Consider the following 18,270-nt stretch of genomic DNA (forward strand, 5'->3'; position numbering starts at 1 on the left):
CCTTGGAATAAGGGAAGTTGAACAGTAAGACAAATCTTAAGATTAAAGCTCCATCTCTGTTTGTAGGTTTTTCTCAAATATCCATGGATAAAACCACCCTCCTTAACACCCTTTCCCCAAAAGTATTTATTTACACATAGGCAGAAAAAAACCCTCTGAAAAGCTCTGGACTGTCCTTTTAACTTAAAAAATAATAATAAAAAAAGAAAATAAGGGAAAGGCACTATGGAAAAAATTACAGAATGTGCTCAACCGTACACCTTTAAGAAAAAACAAAAAAGCTGTCAGCACAGCATTAACAGACTTCAGTGGTACGCTGGAGTTTCTCAAAGCAGCTCTGTGACTCAAAATTAAAAAAGAAACAGAACAAAAAGCCACACAACTCTTCTCTCTTCCCCTGCTTGGAAGCTGCTGAGCTTCAGAAGAAAGTGCCAAAGGAGAAGAGACAATAAAAATTAGATTAACACCTCATCTTTCCCAGGCAAGAAGAGCTGAATGTTGAAGGCAAAAGCAGAGACTGATGATTTTTGTTTTTTTTTAAAGGCAGGACTGTGGATTTGGTTCTTCTCTCATGTCCCTTCATGTCAAATGAAGACCGTTTGCAGAGAGAGAAAATACCAGCAGAGTTTCTCCCTTTTCCTTTAACTGCATGGCTAGGACTTTATATGGCATTAAAACTTCATGCACTGATGGACAGAGGAGGAGGGGGAAACAAGAAGAGTGAATGAAAGGGGGGTAACCCAGGAGCAGCTGAGGAAATTTGTTATTTTCATTTTTTTCTCTTTCTTTTTTTTTTTTTTTTTTAAAAGATAAGTTTTGGTGTGTAAGTTGAACTCTTCCACCCCCCCGCCCCTGAAGTTCCGTACTGAGTGAAGGAGGATCACCTCACGGTGAAAGGTGACTCAGGTTTTATCGCCGTGTGATTTTAGGTCACTGGCTGCAGTTAGGCTCTGTATGTGTATTTACTGTTTCTCTGGTTTCTTTAAATAATCTCTAATATTTATCTCTAGATGTTCCGGTTCACTGGGGTCACATAGTTGCGTGGAAACATGCCCGTCTGTCCGTGGCAGGCTCCCTTCCACCAGTTGGGGTCAGAATTGTCAAGGACTTGGATAAAGTCTCCGCGACGGAAGCCCAGCTCTCCTTCCTCCTGGGGATCAAAATCAAACAGGGCCTGAACGTATGTTGGTTGCTGAAAGGGGAAAGAAAAAGATACACAGTGAGAATCATCCACAGCACTCGAGACACCCGCTCCCTCAGGCAGGAGCTTAACTTACACCAGAGTTTAACAATAAACATTCGGGCTGTTTCATTTCCCTGCAAGCCGGTTTCCAACATCTGTAAGAAGATGCTAAAATAGGAAAGCATAGTCTATGCTTCTAAGACCTTAGAAAAAAGTCAGGTTTCTGTGAAAGAGCCAAAATAAAGATAGCAGATGACTCAGACGTTTTCCTAGTATCTTCCAGTCTTCATGACCTACTGTAAATCTATACTCTACTGCAATACAATTCTTTTTGCTTATTCATCCTGTTTTCACCAACTGACAGCATGAGTATTACTAATCTACCTAACACTGTGATACGCAGAGTTCCCCCTAAAAACTGGATGTTGGCATTTTACACATTTTCCTTAAAACTCTCCAATGTCAAGAAATTCTGTCACAGAGCATTTTGCCTGGGCAGCAAATACTTCCATTCTTATGGAAAAGCTAACGGTTCATTTAAAATGCATTTGCCTTCTTAAAATCGTGAGGCTAGGAAGGTATCTTCATGCTTGTCATTTTCAGCCAGCTGTTTTCTCATCCTCTGTTTATCACTGACCCAACAGTGCAGAGCCAGATGTTAATTCAGACAAACTGTGGCAAAGGGTGCCCGCAGCACCTGGAGAGCAGTACGAATTCCACACCCTTTGTCTTCAAGCTAGAACTAGAATGCTGCACATGGAAGCAAAAGGATTTATCCAAAATTGACAAAAGATCCAGTTACATGCAACATAACATTCTGACTGCCCTGGGAAATGGAACAAAACAAAGAGCTGGATATACACAAGCTGCTCTGCTGGCACTTAGCAGTAGTTTTTGGTTTCTCTTACCACTGGCTAGATCCAAACCAGAAGGCTAGAGATGTTCCATATGCTACTAGCTGTAACCACCTCTGAAAGATCAGTACCAAAGCTTCACTGGCTACTGAGGGGTACAGTTCTGGCTATGAACCAGCATAAATAGAACTATCCTTTCTTACTATGTCCTAAACCAGGAGTAAATCCATTTTTAATTCACAGGAATCAGATGACCTTCCTGCAACAGTATCCATAAACATTAAGACAAGCCAAGCGTTCAAGCAGCAGCAATAACACTTTGCCAGCACTGAAAGGGAGACTAGGGAGTTAGCAGGCAGGCTTTGCACAAACATCCAGCTTATTTACCAGTGTAATTCTGGCTGCAGGATCTAAAGGTACGCTTCCACAGACAAGAAAAATGTCAGTTAGCTTCTTCCCATCCCTATTCATTTACTTTAAGACTTCTCTACTCTAAGACAATCCCACTTCAGACTGTGGTTGCAATGGTCTAAATAGTGCACTCTACAAGGACACTTCTCTTACCTGTGGCACCTGTTCAATGTCCCGGAGAAATATTTGCTGGTTCCTGGAGACAGATGTGGATCTGTGATAATCTACCAGCTCGTTCAAAGAATTGAACTTCACCACCCAGAGGAAATACTTGCCAGCTCCATCTCTAAGCACCTTGAAGTGCTGCACATCATTTCCAAACCTGTGCAGAAAGAATGAAGAACACAAAAAAAGCACATTATTAGTCACTGAGTACTCCTCTTTTGGGATCGTCAGCACAGTGTGGAACAAAAAGGTCCTTCAGGGCACAGTGAAAACTGTCAATGACACTGATAATATAGATACCAATTGGTTGCTGTAAAAAAGATGTCTGAAAACCACTTTTCAATTGTATTTTACAGAAATCAGTGATCATAGAGATAGAATCCAAATACTGAATTTATTTCAAAAAAAGTCCTGCAAGCTTCACACGTGCTTTTCTTGTAACAGGACTTCAGTTTAAAATCAGCTTTTCAAATCACTCTGTATTTGCAGAAGTTTGAGGTCTTTTCGTAAAGGATGTGTCACAACACTCTATCTTGGATGACACGCAATATTTCAGCTTTTTATTTTACACTACATTGCCACATAGCTGGCATCCAGTACATGTACTTCTTTATGTATGTATGCAGTCACCTGAGTCGCTGAAGACAGTGCACAGAATACCTAGGACACATGCCATGGACTTTGCAGTACAAATACAAGGTCACATTAAAGTAGCTGCACCATGGTGCCTTCCACTTCACATTCCCAAATACAAGATTTCAAAGTCAAACAGTACAAGTGCTTCGGTTTAGCTCTTTACACACAGCAATTTCACAACTGACTCAAGCCAGTTTAGGTGTGTGCTACTTGCTGTGGTCCTGTACTTCTCACAGTCTCAGTCCCTCCCTCACACAGCACCACTGGGTGTGCATGATAATGCAATACGTAAGCACCAGTCCCATTATAGGTAAATTGCTTGGAAAACACTGCCACAGCGAGGGTAGGATTGTCTCTTTTGGCAGCCAGGCTGGACTTATGCAAAAGACTGTCTTGCAAAACAAAAGGATCTCTCTGGTCCTTAAAAAAAACCCAACAAACAAAAAAACCCAAAAAAACCCCAAAATGCTCGAAAGGTGACACTGCACACATAATGCAGCAACTTCAATTCTGTGTTAACAATTCTTTTTGACAAATGATGGCATTCAGTTGAAGCTACTTTTCCAACAACTTTATTCTGAATAAAGAGGAACTCTGAAGAGGCCCATTGAGGTTTTCCAGATGAATGACACATTGGTATTTTTACTTCAGTCTAAAACACTGAAAACAGAAATCAACTGTTCCCCACTTGGCATGCACAGCTTCTATACATTGGCTGAAAAAGTAGACACTATCTTGGCTACAAAGCTAACATGAAACAACTCACGAGTACTGCCTCTGCTCTCCCTTCCTCAACCTGAGAGCTTCTCACCATTTCAAATCCTGCAGATCACTGTTTAGGAAAAAGACTTTTCTAAATTAAACAAACAGGAAAAAAAAAAAATCAACAGAGAAATTACCACCAGATGGCAACACTAAGCTAACAGGCAGGCAGAGCTATGCTATCATAACTTTATGTTTCTTAAAGGAATGCACTTTCTGGAATGAAGCTTCCATTCATATCTAGTATTCCAGCTCAGATGATTGTATCCAAGACAGAAATATAAACATCTCTAAAATCAGTGGCTTTAATCCAGTTTGTTGGAATGACTCAGCGCTGCTGTACAGGAGGACGAAAATTTGGTTACAGACCAAAGACGACCAGAAAAGAAAAAAAAAAAAAAAAAGCTGTTGAGACAGATCACTGATAGCCACAGAAAATAGAGCAAACTAGGAATCGTGCATGAATAATCAAAAATTATTGTTAGGATTCTAAAGAAAATCTTGTTCATTTCTGGTAGGAAAGTGGAAGATTACAGAAAATGAAAAAAAAAAAAAGGCAAAATCAACTGCTGAGTACAGAATCCCTCCCACCCCCAACCCATGTTAAATTTACATCACATACCCTTTCAAGCTTCTAATACCTCTATTTTACAGTGACTTCAGATGGGCAAGATAGATAGCATGGTATCATGTGGGCCACGGCTTAACTAGCAGGAACTCCTGCTGGTTAACAGCCAGTACTTCTAGTAAGGTTATTCAAGGATGAGAACTGCTCCTCCTCACTTCACTGTTATTAGACTGAGTTTCTCTACAACGTGGAATGCACTTGTGAGAGATCGAAGAGGCCTCTGTTTTCACAGCTCCATGTCTCAGTGCTAGATGACACGAATATCCCCAAAGCATGTGCCAAGCAGACATGAAAAACATACTTGGAAGTGTACTACACAGAGAGAACATAGAGTAGTAACTTGTACTGCAGAAGAGGAATGAAGGAGGATGGGAGAAAACATGTACACATTGGGCACTTCGTGGCTGTAAGGAGGAGGAATGGGATCCACAAACAAACCAACGGATAGTGCCTGGGACTACATGAGCCAGACAGCAACATGCCACCAGGTCAGCCCTGCAGGCTCATTACAAACCAGAGCATATATATTTGTTCTATTAGAGAGGGAATAAATAAGTATCACTGGAAGAACAGGAATGCTATAGGGCATCTGGAAGATTATTCCTGCTCCTCAGCATTGACAATCACCTGCCCTTTACTCACGAGTCCAAATGAGCAGTAGATGGCCTGATCACCACACATGATTGTTTCTGGGCATTACTTACTTGACTGAGAGGGAGAAGTCCCCAGGAGCGCTCTCACTCTCCCTGATGAGGAAGGCACCATCGTGTCTCTGTTTGCCTAACATCTCTTCAGCCTTTGCTCGGGGAATCTTTCCAAAAAACCACCTGTGTAGTGAGGAAAAGAAAACAATAGGGAAAGTTAAGAATTTTAATCCTTTCATGGAAGAACCAGATGTAGATATTCACACAGAGATGAAATGATTCCTAACAGAAATAACTACACTGCACCTCACTGCCACTCCAATACAGGCTACTGAACCATGCAGCTTTTCACAATGTTTTGCCCTGGCAATGAAGCAACCGTGACGTGATAAGCAGGTGTTTGCAATAGCCCTATTTCACCCAATTTAGTAAAGCAGAGATGTGGTAAGAGTGAAATCCTCAAATTACAGGATTTATTTTCAGAGGTGGAAAAAAGTCTGCTCAAAATTGAATGCATTATTCAGATTGTTTTGCACCCTATTGTATCTGCAGTTTAGCATATAAAACATCACAACGAGAACCTAATGTACAGAACTGCTTCACAGCAAAGTCCCGCTTTGTGAGACTAAGATGACTACCCTGGGAACTGGCTACAACCTTAGACAAAGTTAAAATGTCTACTGTGGTCTGCACTGATATCTTCGTAACCAGGCCTCATAACCTAAAGTCAAACAGATTAAATGCCTAGCACAAGCAAGAAACTCAAGTCCCTTTCTCTATCACTAAGGAATAAAGTCTTATGTTTCTGCATGCAAAGTTTTCGTTGTCCAAACTGTATGATGCCATCAACTCAGAGACAACGGAAGTCCTGCACTGGTGGTTGGTCACTACTGAACTTCCCTATGATATAGCAGCATTTATTTCACTATTAGTACCCAAAGATAATCAGTGGGGAGTAATTACACAGTCTCCTTTATTACTTAAGCCTCCTAAGGAGAAGTCACCCATGCCTTAGCCATGATTTGCAGAGCAGACAATATAGAAAATTTAAGTTATTAAAGATTAAGCACAGAAACATCACTATTTTAGCGGATAGAAACCTTTTTAAAAAAAAAAGGTAGTATTTGCAAAATGCAAGGGAAACACTGGGAGTTCACTCACAGGTTTCTCTTCAGAAACATCACAGCAGTAGAAACAAGATCCTGCCTATGGATTGACCCATCCTGCACAAACGGAAAGTGCATTTTGTCTCAAAACCAATTTCTAGTCTCTCTTAGATCAGGTGATAAGACATGACTACTTCAGCAGAGAGAATGAGTAGCTTCATTCAGCAGCTGGTTGTTCCTGCAGCCCAGAGTCCAATCCTTCTGACCCCTACCAGAGCACTGTGGTCAAAGACAGGTATCATATGTCAGCAAGCTAAGGCAGGCGCCAGGAGTGGAGTTACATGCAGACCAAGTGAGAAAAGTTCCCTCAAGGTGTCTCTGCTTCATTGCAGAGCAGTGCTGAGCTGGGCATGCAATTCGGTTCTAGGAAAGATGCTGATACTTGTTTCAGTAGCCTATTTTCTTGCTTTCTCCTACAGTCAGGACCATCTAGCAGCTTCCACATAAGCAGTCACATGAAATAGCTACACCATGGAAGCCACATCTGAAATTCTTGACAGCTGTGCAGATGTCAAAGCCACAGGCTGCCCACCTCCATGACACCAAGGGTGAACCTACCTCAGGCAACCAGATCGTCAGCACTGACCAACAGCCCCTGGTCACAGGATTCTTACCCGCATTTACATTTGCATTTCCAGACTAAACCAAGATTAAAGGCAAACAATGGCTGAGTGGTAGGTCACACGGCGTGGGAAAAGCAGAACCATCTTCACAACCAAAAAGCACAGCTTTCAGTTCTGAGTAACCGATCACACAGCATAGAAGCACTTACCACAGCCTATAACCATGCAGATGATTGACCTTAGAGGAGAGCATTTAATAACAAGAACTCCACTCACAAAGTTTACTTTCTACAGTGAAGGTTTTGGTGCAGCAAAAAGAAGTTGCAGAATTCTCCCTGAAACAGTCGTTCTTATGACTGTTGAAGCTTTCATGAAGTCACAAAGTCACCAGATCTTCCTCTCTAAGAGGAAGCTATCTCTAGAGGTGAAGGAGGACTGATTACTTGATTACAAGACGCTCCAGCCACTGGCAGCCCTCGTTCCTCTCGCTGGCTGTCTTTAGTATCTGCTCACCATAGGAGGCTACACAAAACCACGTCCCTATATTATAGCAAGGTTGATGAATCCACAGATGTATTTCTACTATATGCAACATATTCAATAAAACAACTCTAGGACATCCCCCTTGTAAAAGGAGTATTGACTCCATTTAGCTATGCAGCTCCATTATGAAAAGCATTTTGGCACTGAAAATGATACATCTTGTTTACAAGCTCGGTTTCCATGATCGCCTAGACATGTTTTACTTGCTTCTAAGTATTATGTACTTTTTATCCCCTGGAATGGAAAGGAAAAGCTTTCTCCCACAACCATCCTATTTCCAGCGATAAAGAACTTCATGGCATTTAGTACTTTCCTCGTGGTTTAGCATCTATGCTGCTTCTCAGTACCCGAGGTGGTGGCAAGAGACAGCAGAGGGAGTGTCTACCTGTCTCTTGCTGCACTTTGCTGCCTTCAAAAATCAACCAAGAGAAACCACGATGTGAAACTCCTTCAGAATTCAAAGGTAGTATTTTGTTTCCTGGGCTTTTGGCACAATTGTCAGAAACATAAGAAAGTCCTGAATTTTGCCTCTGCCAAATGTTACATATATAATGTTATACATATAAAGCAAGCTTTATATTATGATTTTAGATATCTTGCCATAGTTCTTGTTTACAAAGTATTTTAATTCTGTTTAGTTCTCAAATAATTCTCAATTACTCGCATGTGACTTGGAAATGAAAGCCTCATCTTAAAAAAAAACAAACCCAAAACAAAACACCCCACCCACCTCTGTAAAGCAGAAGGAGAGCCTGAAAGAGCTCAACAGAACAACTATAATCCTTCCTGAAGTCTCAGGAGTATACTCTGTTTTTCCCCTAAATTTTACTGAATCACTACAAAGTAGAAGTGTACAATTCGATTAAAGGAAGTAACACTTCGAAAGTAACAATATCAAATTCTTAAAGTTTTCTGCCAGCTGTTTCTAAGGCACTTTAAATAGAAAGACTAAAAATTTTTCACAATTCTCGAACTCCCTTGCAGTTTTTTAACTTCACTACCACTTTAGCCATTCAGAGTAAAAGGAGCTTGAATTCTAAATATAAAAAAGATGAAAAGAAAACCCCATAGATGAAAGAAACAAAGAAAGTTATTTTGAAGTACCACTGTCTACTTAACACATTTGTAAAGCATCACAAGTGTTGTGCACATATGAATCTTTGCTACAGAATGACTGAAAAAATTAACAAAAGTCACAGCATGTCAAAAACCACACATGGAGAATTAGGCCAAAGCATTTCCACAGCTTCCCTGCTGAAGGGCTATGCTTGATAACACTTGTCTCCAACTAGCTTTGTAACGTAGGTGAAACTCATCCAGTTAGCCCTGCAAAACGAAATCCAGGCATTACTGATGATGATGCACAGCTAGAGGGAGATGCAGTGATTGGTGCAACACAAAGTTCACATCTCTTTCAGACTCATTTCAATCAGCAGTTTGGCAATTTTTTTTTCTTTACTTAGCACAACCATTTAGCTTGGCCAATTTCCTCCACATAAGTTATAATATTGCAAAGTGAGACTTCAGCAATATCTTCAAGAAAAGCCAATTATGAACACAAACACTTGAGATATACACACCGTGAGTCTGATCCAGGCCATTTCATAAACGGCAAGTTCTTCCCTTGCCCCCTTAGAGAGAGAAAGGTAGTCCTGCCACTGAACTGCACTGTTGTGCCTTCACAGGAAGCCTCCCTGCCCAGAGCTTCCTGTAGCTCTTCTCCAAGTATCATGCCTATGTCTGCTTACATCTTTGCTTTGTTAATTGATGTGGCAATTCAGATTAACCCTTCAGAACCCAGGCGACTCAGCTGGTGACTGAGAGGCACCACATTTTCTTTTCAGCTTCATTTGCTAGTAGTTACAAAGCAAACTGTAAGATTTGCAAAATACAAACAAGAAACACTGCATTTAAGACTAGCTGTGAGGCTGGAGGATTTAAGTCTCAGATCCTCGGACAGGATTTAAAGCCATTTTCAGTTGCTTTCTTTCCAACTCCTCTTGAAAAACTCCCGTGCCACCTTCCCACAACACAATTTGCTACTAGTCTGAGAAAAGGAACATTCTCTTTCTCACTCCTGGTCAGCTGCCTGCAATTTGCTTTTTGTATGACCTGTATGACTACTTAGAGAGCTCTGCATTACAGCTAAGCAAACATTGTGCTATAAAAACTTTTGCATAATTTCCCAGGGTTGTTAATGCACTAGTTGACTCCCAGCATTGCTGACACATGGAGCTAACTGCATCCAGCTGCCATCAGCAGTTTAAACATCTTCAGAAAAGGTCAAATTAACTATGCTTAAAACACACTACCATATTCACCCACTTGCAGGCTCAGATATTGTTCATTCCCTTTTGATATCAAAAAGTGAAAAACTGACAGCTCTATCCCTCTAAAACAAAACGCCAGGAATGATTACAGAACAAATCATCATCATCACAGGAGACATCACCACAGTATAACTCAAATGCCTGCAAAACTGTTATGAGAAGATGCATGATGATTCAAATCAATGAGAGAGAGAAATTGCAATGTGCTTTTTTGATCCCCAGTGGACTAGCATGATCAGGGTAAACTAGACATGTTACTGCAGCACACAAGGCTTTAAACAATTTCAGAATTTTCTTGTGCATCCTTGCTTCACTTCCCACTTGGCTGCACTAAAGCAGTATACCTCCTCTCCTTGGGGCACAGTCCCTCAGAAGCTTCCTTCTGCTATTTCAAAAGAGCCCTTAGAAAAATAATTCTTGATTGGATTTAACTGCAGTATCTTCATGATATAATTACAGCCAACAATTAACAAATCAATCATCGGTTTTTGTGGGCAACTGAAACACTACAGCTCCTTGTAAAAACCCTGATTACAGGCTTTGCTGCTCCTTCCTAAACCTTTTCTCTCCTTTGAATCTGTTACCCAGAGCTTGCTGTTTTCTTGTTCAGATGTTGAAGGATGTCAAAGGTTGGCAGAACCAGAGTTTAGCAGAAGACAGCAGAAATACATGAACTGACACGAAGAAAATACCCCGTCATGAAATGCTACTATTTTCATATGCTAGATCCTTTATATCCAAGAGGAAATGTTCAAAGTAGATGAATTCAAATACAGTTCTCTGGACCTGCAATTCAATGCAATATATATTCATACTGTGCATATTCAATGCACTATACTTGTGTAACAGTACACACTCTTTGAAGTTGGCCTGTTTCGTGAGGAAGGTGTTGGACCCGATGACTGTTGGAGGTCCTGTCCGACCTAAACAATCCTGTGATTCTATACTCAGGATGTGACCTAGACATGCTATGAGTTCAGCTCCAAATATCCTTAAACATTTTTCTGGTGAGCTGTGAATGCCGCAATTTTTACTCTGATCTACTACACTAAGTAAAATAGAGAATCATCACAAGAACACAGTCACCCTTTTTCCTGGGGCAGTAGTGGTGACAACTCTCTACTGAAGAGTTTTCTGCTGATTTATGCCTGCTACCCCCAAGATCAGTCTGTCTGACCCTACAGCGAAACACCAGAGCAACCACCAGAAAAGCTTCCAAAAACACCCTGCTATATAGCTAGCTGTGAAATGAGTTACAGTAAACACCACAGCCAGAGGTACAACTCAATAGCCGTCCTTTATCTATCCATACATTTTGGTAGATCTGGTAAGGTACGCTCTGCAAGTATTCAGCAGAAAACCTTCCTTCTGTTTGAGAGGACGTGCAAAAGTAAGATCAAGGGGGCCTATCATCAAAGCTCTACTTACGGATGTGGTTTCATTTCTATGTAGTTCTTGGGAATGAAGCCGTCTTTTCCATTGAGTTCTGCCTTGTACCAATTCTGATCGCATTCTTCATTCAAAACCTGAAGGAAGCAAACAAAAAATAAGCTTACCACATTTCAAGGTACAGCAAAACTGATGAAGGTACTAGCTTATTCGTCCTATTCTTGTTTCAAAGACTGCTCTTGTAAGATGAACGTATAAAAATGGTGCTAGTCATCCTGCTCCACTGCATCTCATGAGCGTTCAGAACTGTGGTAAACAAAAAGCTGGACAAGTAATTTAAAATAGCCAAAGGATTTTAGTGCCAAAACCTCATGCTTTAGTAAGAAAGTCACTGTGAGTCCACAGGTACTTTTAACAACATAACTAGACTGAGATCTGTGCCAAAGATGAAGTTGGCTGTCATCACCGAAAAATTCTGTCCAAAATCTGCAAGCCAAGAAGTTCTGATTCTTTATCACTTCTAATGATCACTTCTTCCTGAATTCAGCTGACAAACCTGATGCTTTCAGCATAAACATGATTTCATACAGCTTTTCTGCATTTGCACTGGTTGCACACAGGATACGTTAAAGATTCTACGCAGCGTCTATATTACAGAGAATTTTACAAAAAGACTCCCTGATGACAACATTAGCACAGGCCCAGCTGCAAATACAACCGGCAGCTTCAGCTGGTTTATGCTGATACAAGTTAAAACCAGGTTAAATCGGACAGCAGAAACAGCAACTTGTCCGTGGAGCATTTTTTGTTAATAAAGCAAGTTAAACACATACAAACAGCAAATGTAGATGAACAATTTTTTTTTTTTTTTAAAGGGATACTTTTCGTAGTATAACTTTATTCTAAAATGAATGAAAGATCAGGAGTCACAAGAGAGGAGCCATGTGAATAGGTAGCTTTAAAAAACACAAATTGATACTTCAAAGCATACTTGCTCTAAGAACTTTGGTGCGTTATTTTTCACTGAATTTCTGTCAACTGGTATAGTGCAATAGGCAAGCCTGGTACGCTGACTGAAAGTAGTCTCTCAAATAAAGTAATTTTATGTTCTGTAAATAAAGCCATGCTATAGTTTGAAACTGCCTCTCCTCAAAAAGATTTTATTTGGTGTTGCAAGTAAACATCACACAGAACCTGCCCCCCCTTTAAAATTAAGCACCACAACAACACTTCTCCCCGAGCACTTTCATTCCTTCTCAGCTTTCTGAGGTTAACTTTGCGACAATGACCAACAAAAAGCTGGATCTGAGTTTAAAAAAAAACAAACCAACAAAACCAAACCAACAGATAGATATACTTAAAGCCTCAAGTCACAAAAGTATCACGTGATTAGCATTGCCTGAATGCGGGAAGATGAGGAAATACAAAGAGAAAGACAACATGAATGCAGATCCAGAGCACATACTACATACACATCCAGTTATGGTAAAGATATCCACCAAACCCCCAAAATCTTCATAAGCAATTATTGCCATTTCTGACCTTTTTTCCGCCCCCCCCCATGTTTCTTTTTTGGAAGAGTGATGAGAGGAAATAAAATAAAAAAAAAAAAAAAAAGGAAAAGCAGACAAGAATTTGCAAGTGCAGGCCTTAAAATTCTTATAGCTGATGGGAGTGCTTCAGCAAATTAAACTCTAAAGATCAATGCTTGCTGCCTTTCAAAAATACGTGACATATCAACACCCCAATCTGCCTCATTGCTGACTGCTACATATAAAAGAGAAAAACCTCAACACCTACTGAAATGAAATCCGGTAAAGCAAAAAGAGAACAGAATCTGAATCCCCTCAGTGAATTACAGTGGGTAATAGTTACCTGGCTGTTCCTTAACTCCCAACCAAAGAGGCTGATGGTAGGATGTACATCCCCCAGGTGCCAGCACTTCCATTGGGGAACCAGTACAGTAGCAGAGCCACATCTACAAACTTTAGGTGAGCAAAGATATGCACCTTTACAGCCCATTTCAGGATATTTTCAGTTGAAGAGACTTTAATACTTAAAAGATCCTAAGTACTTTTATATGGATAAAAATATTCAAGCTATCTTTTGTGCAGTTACTACTGTGGGCTTCCATTTATTTATTTACAAGCATTGTTTTAGCATGCATTACAGTTCAGTCATTTAGCAAGGATAATCTGACCACAGGTCATGAGCAGTTCAAGTGTGGCTCTGTTACAGGCTCTGAGGTAAAAGCTTGCACGTGGAGAGTTGACGCAGATCAGCTGATGTCTGCTGAATTGCCTTTAAGCAAGAAAACGGTGCACATCTCTCACAACCACTGTACTGACTGCGAGACAGCATTCTGTGCAGAAAGTGATTCAGCTCCAGAATAGGAAATACAGGTGGATGACACCAGCAGGCAGCTCTGGGATACTGAGCAGGGAAGACTGAGATTAAAAACAGGTATGTAGAAAAATGAATTGCATAGAGACTAGGGAGACAGAGGGCACAGGTTGAAGCCCAGATCTACAACTCAGTCATGCAAAGATTTTGGCACATAGCTTGAATGACCAGGAAGTTTGGTTGTTATATATCTCAGCCACCATCACTACAGTAATTTACAATACAATAGAACACAAACATGACACATTTTGATGTTATTTCTAATAAGCCAAATCTAATGCAATAGTGTGCATTCCTTTATCAAAGACAGCACAGATCAAACCTTTGATAAGATTGTGTACTACAAACTCATTTCACTACCATCAGAGAGCAGTTAAGGGATATGGCAGTCTGTTCTTTTTCCAAGAATAAAAAAAACTGGGTAAATTGTAGCTTCATATGAAGGACATTACCATATATTTGTGCTTTTGGCAGTAGGTATTAAAAATTATCAGAAATTCTAATGCTCAAATGTAAATTATTTTAATGAGTTTTATCTTGCTCTGAAGATATGCTAATAGATTTGGAGGAGCCAAATCACATAGGGCTTGGGGTACTCATTAATGCTTGGCCTGAAGCCAAATGCCAGTGAGAGAGCATTGCTGAGGCACACATTAAGCTTGCAACCAGAAAAAAACCAGCTGGATAAAAGGCATAGTAAGGTGAACTGCCTACACATATGCATGTACAACCTGTTCAGGGGACTTCTGCTGTAATAATGAATCCTCCACAGCTCCCCCCCTTCAGTGGCTTTGTTTGCTCCAAGGACTTTTTCCTGCTTCACACCCAGACTGACGTATCTTCATAGCCAGTTGTCCTTTCCAGGATCATTTTAACTAGCTGTCACAGCTCCATTCGCACCCTGGCAGACAGCCAAACTATCCATGCCCTATGTTATGTACGAGAGCTTATACATACATAGTCACCCTGTGAACACGCCTGTTTTCCCCTTTCCAGGTCTTTCAGTGTGCACTCTTCCAGAGGCAATAGAACGTACTGTTTTCTTTACAAAGCTCCATGTTCACGTATAATTTCAAGAGGACTCGCCTCCACAACGCAGATACCTACAAAATCTTTTTTTCTGACAGTGTCTCAAATAGACACCGCTGGAGTTGCTCCCAATGCTTAGTCAAGCAAAAAAGACCTGTACTGAAGTACCTTAAATTCAGGACAACTTTGCAATCATGTGCACAAGGCTGGAATTCTGATGGGTGCTATGAAGTTATGTAGCTATTATTATGACAACTGCAGAACAGCCACGTATACTTTCAGCTTTCAAAAAAACCTTATGCCACTAACATCCATTAGTGAAATACAACTAAAAAGTAAGTTGGGAACACACGTAGGAACTCTCTGCACTGGTGTTATCTGGCTTAGACGTTTACATCTGACATTGCGCTCTCTTCTTTTAAATCGTAAACCCATTGACATGAAAGAACTGACTTTAAGTAATTAAACCATTTTCCTGCAAAATATTTTAAGAAAAGCATCCAGTAAATCCATCTATCCCATACCTCCAATTGGCCTCCAACTGATTTCCAGATAATAATTAAGATTAAAATTTGTCATCTGGATACTTAAAAAGCAGTGCTATGCCTCTAAGAAAAATAAAGATTCTTAACTGAACTATGGTAAGATTTTCCCAGACTTATCAAAGCTATAAAATTTAGTCTAAGTACTGCAGGTATCACTGGATTTTGCTTTGAAAATATCCCCAAGTACAAATAACTACAGATAAATTAAGCAACAAAATGAAACTTAAAGATTCACTGCTCCAAACTGAGACAACCTTCGGAGTCTGCAAAAAATCTAAAAGGCACAAACACTTATTTATCTCAACAACTGCTAAAAACTGCTGCTCTTTGTATAGGTCAAAACATAAAGCATTCCTTTGCAGCCAATCCCCTTGTCTGCTATAGATCTAATAAAGTCTATGACAGAGTGACTCTTCCTTTCACACTGGGGCATCTGTGCCTGAGAGGAGGAAGAAGGAAGGATATTTTTAGCCACTACATTTGAACACATACTGCCATGTGATGTCCTCAGTCTGTAGTCAGCCCTGTTTTACAGTAATAGTGGCTCAACTGCTGCCAGTCAGTTTCCTAGTTTGATAATAGATCTCTTATCAACAAAAGCCCATCTGTTCCCATGGAAATGGAGAAGAGGCACTGCTGAAGAGCTGCACAACAAGGTAGTTCCCAAATTTTAGCTAGAACAGTTCACACACAGCAAGCATCCCCAGCCATTTTCTATTCCATACCTAGCGAATATTTCTAAGCACAGCTTTTCCACCCTTGTGAATTGTTGCACACCAGTCTTGATCCTCTCAAAACCAAACAACTTTCAGGAACACGCAGGCACTAAACTGGAACATAACAAGCAGATCTGGCATCTCAACTCTCAAGCTGACTCCCATATGCAAACATGAAACTAAACACAAGGCCTAAAACGTACGTACGTGCTTGCGAATTTAGCCAAATTCATCAGAACGCTTGGGTTTTGGAGAGACAAAACCCAAAAAGCTTGTTCAGACAGGGCTGAGTTTTGGCTCAACCTCCTCTTTTCCCTGAACTGTAAGGTTTGGGGATTCTTGCTGTGCTAACTGAAACAGAAGGTAACACAGCTGCTCAAGTACAACCTGTTAGCTGCCAATGTGGTTCTTCTCCTCAACAAAGTTGCACTGACACTGCCACAAAGAAAACAATGCAGTATATTAAACCCACTCCCAAAGTCTCAGGAATCCAAGGAAAGCGCCCACAACACTCAAAGTAGGGGAGGAATTAACATTTAAAAAGTGAACAAATGATTCAAAGGCAGCAATTCTGCAACTGAATTTTTAAGCCCGGAAATTGCTTGTCCCAGGGTGGAATGGTGGTTGGGAGGATGGTTCTCACCCTCCGCAGAGGTGCTTTAACACAGCTTTTCATTTCAGAGGAAAATAGCTCCTTTTCTGCTCCAAGAAGAGAGGTATGAACTAGCTACAAAACCAGCAAGCACCCACTGCTTCAAGGGAAGCTACAGCTGCATTCAACAGAGCAAGTTCAACACAATCCATTATATAGCATTTTTCTTCCCCACAAACTTACTGCAAATGGCACCACAGGATACTACAATTCATCTCTTCAGGGTTTTGCAGAAGACAACCCAAGACACGGCCTGGTAACCTGCAGCTCCCTGCCTCATCCTCTTGTTGCACGAAAACCCCTGAACAGATGAATCCTCCTCACTCCGGCTGCCTAACACCAAGGCAGCTGTACGGCAGAAATGGCATCTTAAGGAAACCGAGAGTAATCTGCACGTCAAAATGCCATCGTAACTCAGGTCAAGCCAAATTAGAATTTTTCTTTTCTTGGTTTACTCATCATGACACACAGCACACTTAAAATTAACTTCAAACATTCAATGCAAAGATACATTAGACAATTAAGGTGACTAGCTCAAGAACATACAACTGCTAAAATATTTTAGGTTTTTCCTTAAATTCAATTTATCATAATCACACATAGAAAATGCAAAATATCCACATTTTTCAGATCAAAACGTAAAGCACCATGTTTAGACATGCTTTAAGATTGTGAATACTTGCTTTCTAGGCAGCTATAAAAGGCTGTGCAAACGCTTAACAACCACTGAGCAAGTGTTACTGGAAACAGCCGGAGAAAGATTGCTTCTTAAGTTGCACTCAACTACCAAATATTCTAACACCTAAGTAATGTATGTAGATTGTAATATAATGCAATGATGTGTTATGGATACAGGTTTTCATTCTCACCCTCACCCCAATTCTCGTCATCACTATAGAACACTTCCTTCCACCCTTATCTTTTTAAAGGCACAAAAAGAGCACAAAATACAAACTCCAAAAAAAATAATTTCAGAAAGTCTTCCCACCACAACAAATATGAAGTACAAGTGCCCTTTGTCCCTGCTCCTCAAGCGGTGCTTTTGTCAGAAGCCTTATCTGAAGTGACGACTGTTATTTCAACACGGCGCACACACTGACTTTTCACATTGACAGCATTTTCAGCAGGCCAAGCAGCTGAAAGCAGGAATCAAGGAGAGCAAATTTTGAAGCTGTGCAAATCAAAAAGCTAGTGTCTCGGTTACATACTGCTGTCTTTAGACATATTTTCTTCTTAAAGAAACTAAGCTATTTCCATTTGTCTTGAAGGAACCTGGCAATCTAGTCCAATGTAAAATACAAGACAAAGCTGAAAGAGAGCAAACCAAAACTGACAGTGAAAGTCACAGTACACAGCCACACTGGGATCTAAGCTTCTCTTCCCAAACGGTAATATTGTCCTCCAAGTCTATAGCACAAATCCACTCATCACTGGAGGCTTATCCCATGTAAACATTTATAGGTAAATTCAGTATTCGCCTAACCTTCAGAAAGGGCTGATGGGGAGAAGTAGCTGGGTAAGATTACAGGAAAGGATATTACTTTAACTACATGAGATAAAGGCAAGTTGCAATTACAATTCCATGCAATATTTCACCATGCAAAACTCCAGAGAGAGAGACAGACACAGAGAGAGAGAGGGAGGGAGGGAG

The 18,270-nt window shown here is 40.5% G+C and overlaps 1 protein-coding gene across 1 annotated transcript in view; it reads right to left on the reverse strand.

The window, feature by feature from the left end:
* Positions 1-850: 850 nt before the first annotated feature.
* Positions 851-18,270, reverse strand: part of GRB2 (growth factor receptor bound protein 2) — a 61,689-nt gene continuing 44,269 nt past the window's right edge. Inside the window, exons 4-7 of the mRNA XM_050908675.1 lie at positions 11,314-11,411; positions 5,344-5,466; positions 2,602-2,770; positions 851-1,192 (exon numbers count right to left, since the gene is read on the reverse strand). Coding sequence (XP_050764632.1) covers positions 1,007-1,192; positions 2,602-2,770; positions 5,344-5,466; positions 11,314-11,411 — 576 coding nt within the window. The 3' untranslated portion in view covers positions 851-1,006. The remainder of the gene's footprint in view (positions 1,193-2,601; positions 2,771-5,343; positions 5,467-11,313; positions 11,412-18,270) is intronic.

Source organism: Gymnogyps californianus, chromosome 19 (assembly GCF_018139145.2).
Source record: "Gymnogyps californianus isolate 813 chromosome 19, ASM1813914v2, whole genome shotgun sequence".
Lineage (NCBI taxonomy): Eukaryota > Metazoa > Chordata > Aves > Accipitriformes > Cathartidae > Gymnogyps > Gymnogyps californianus.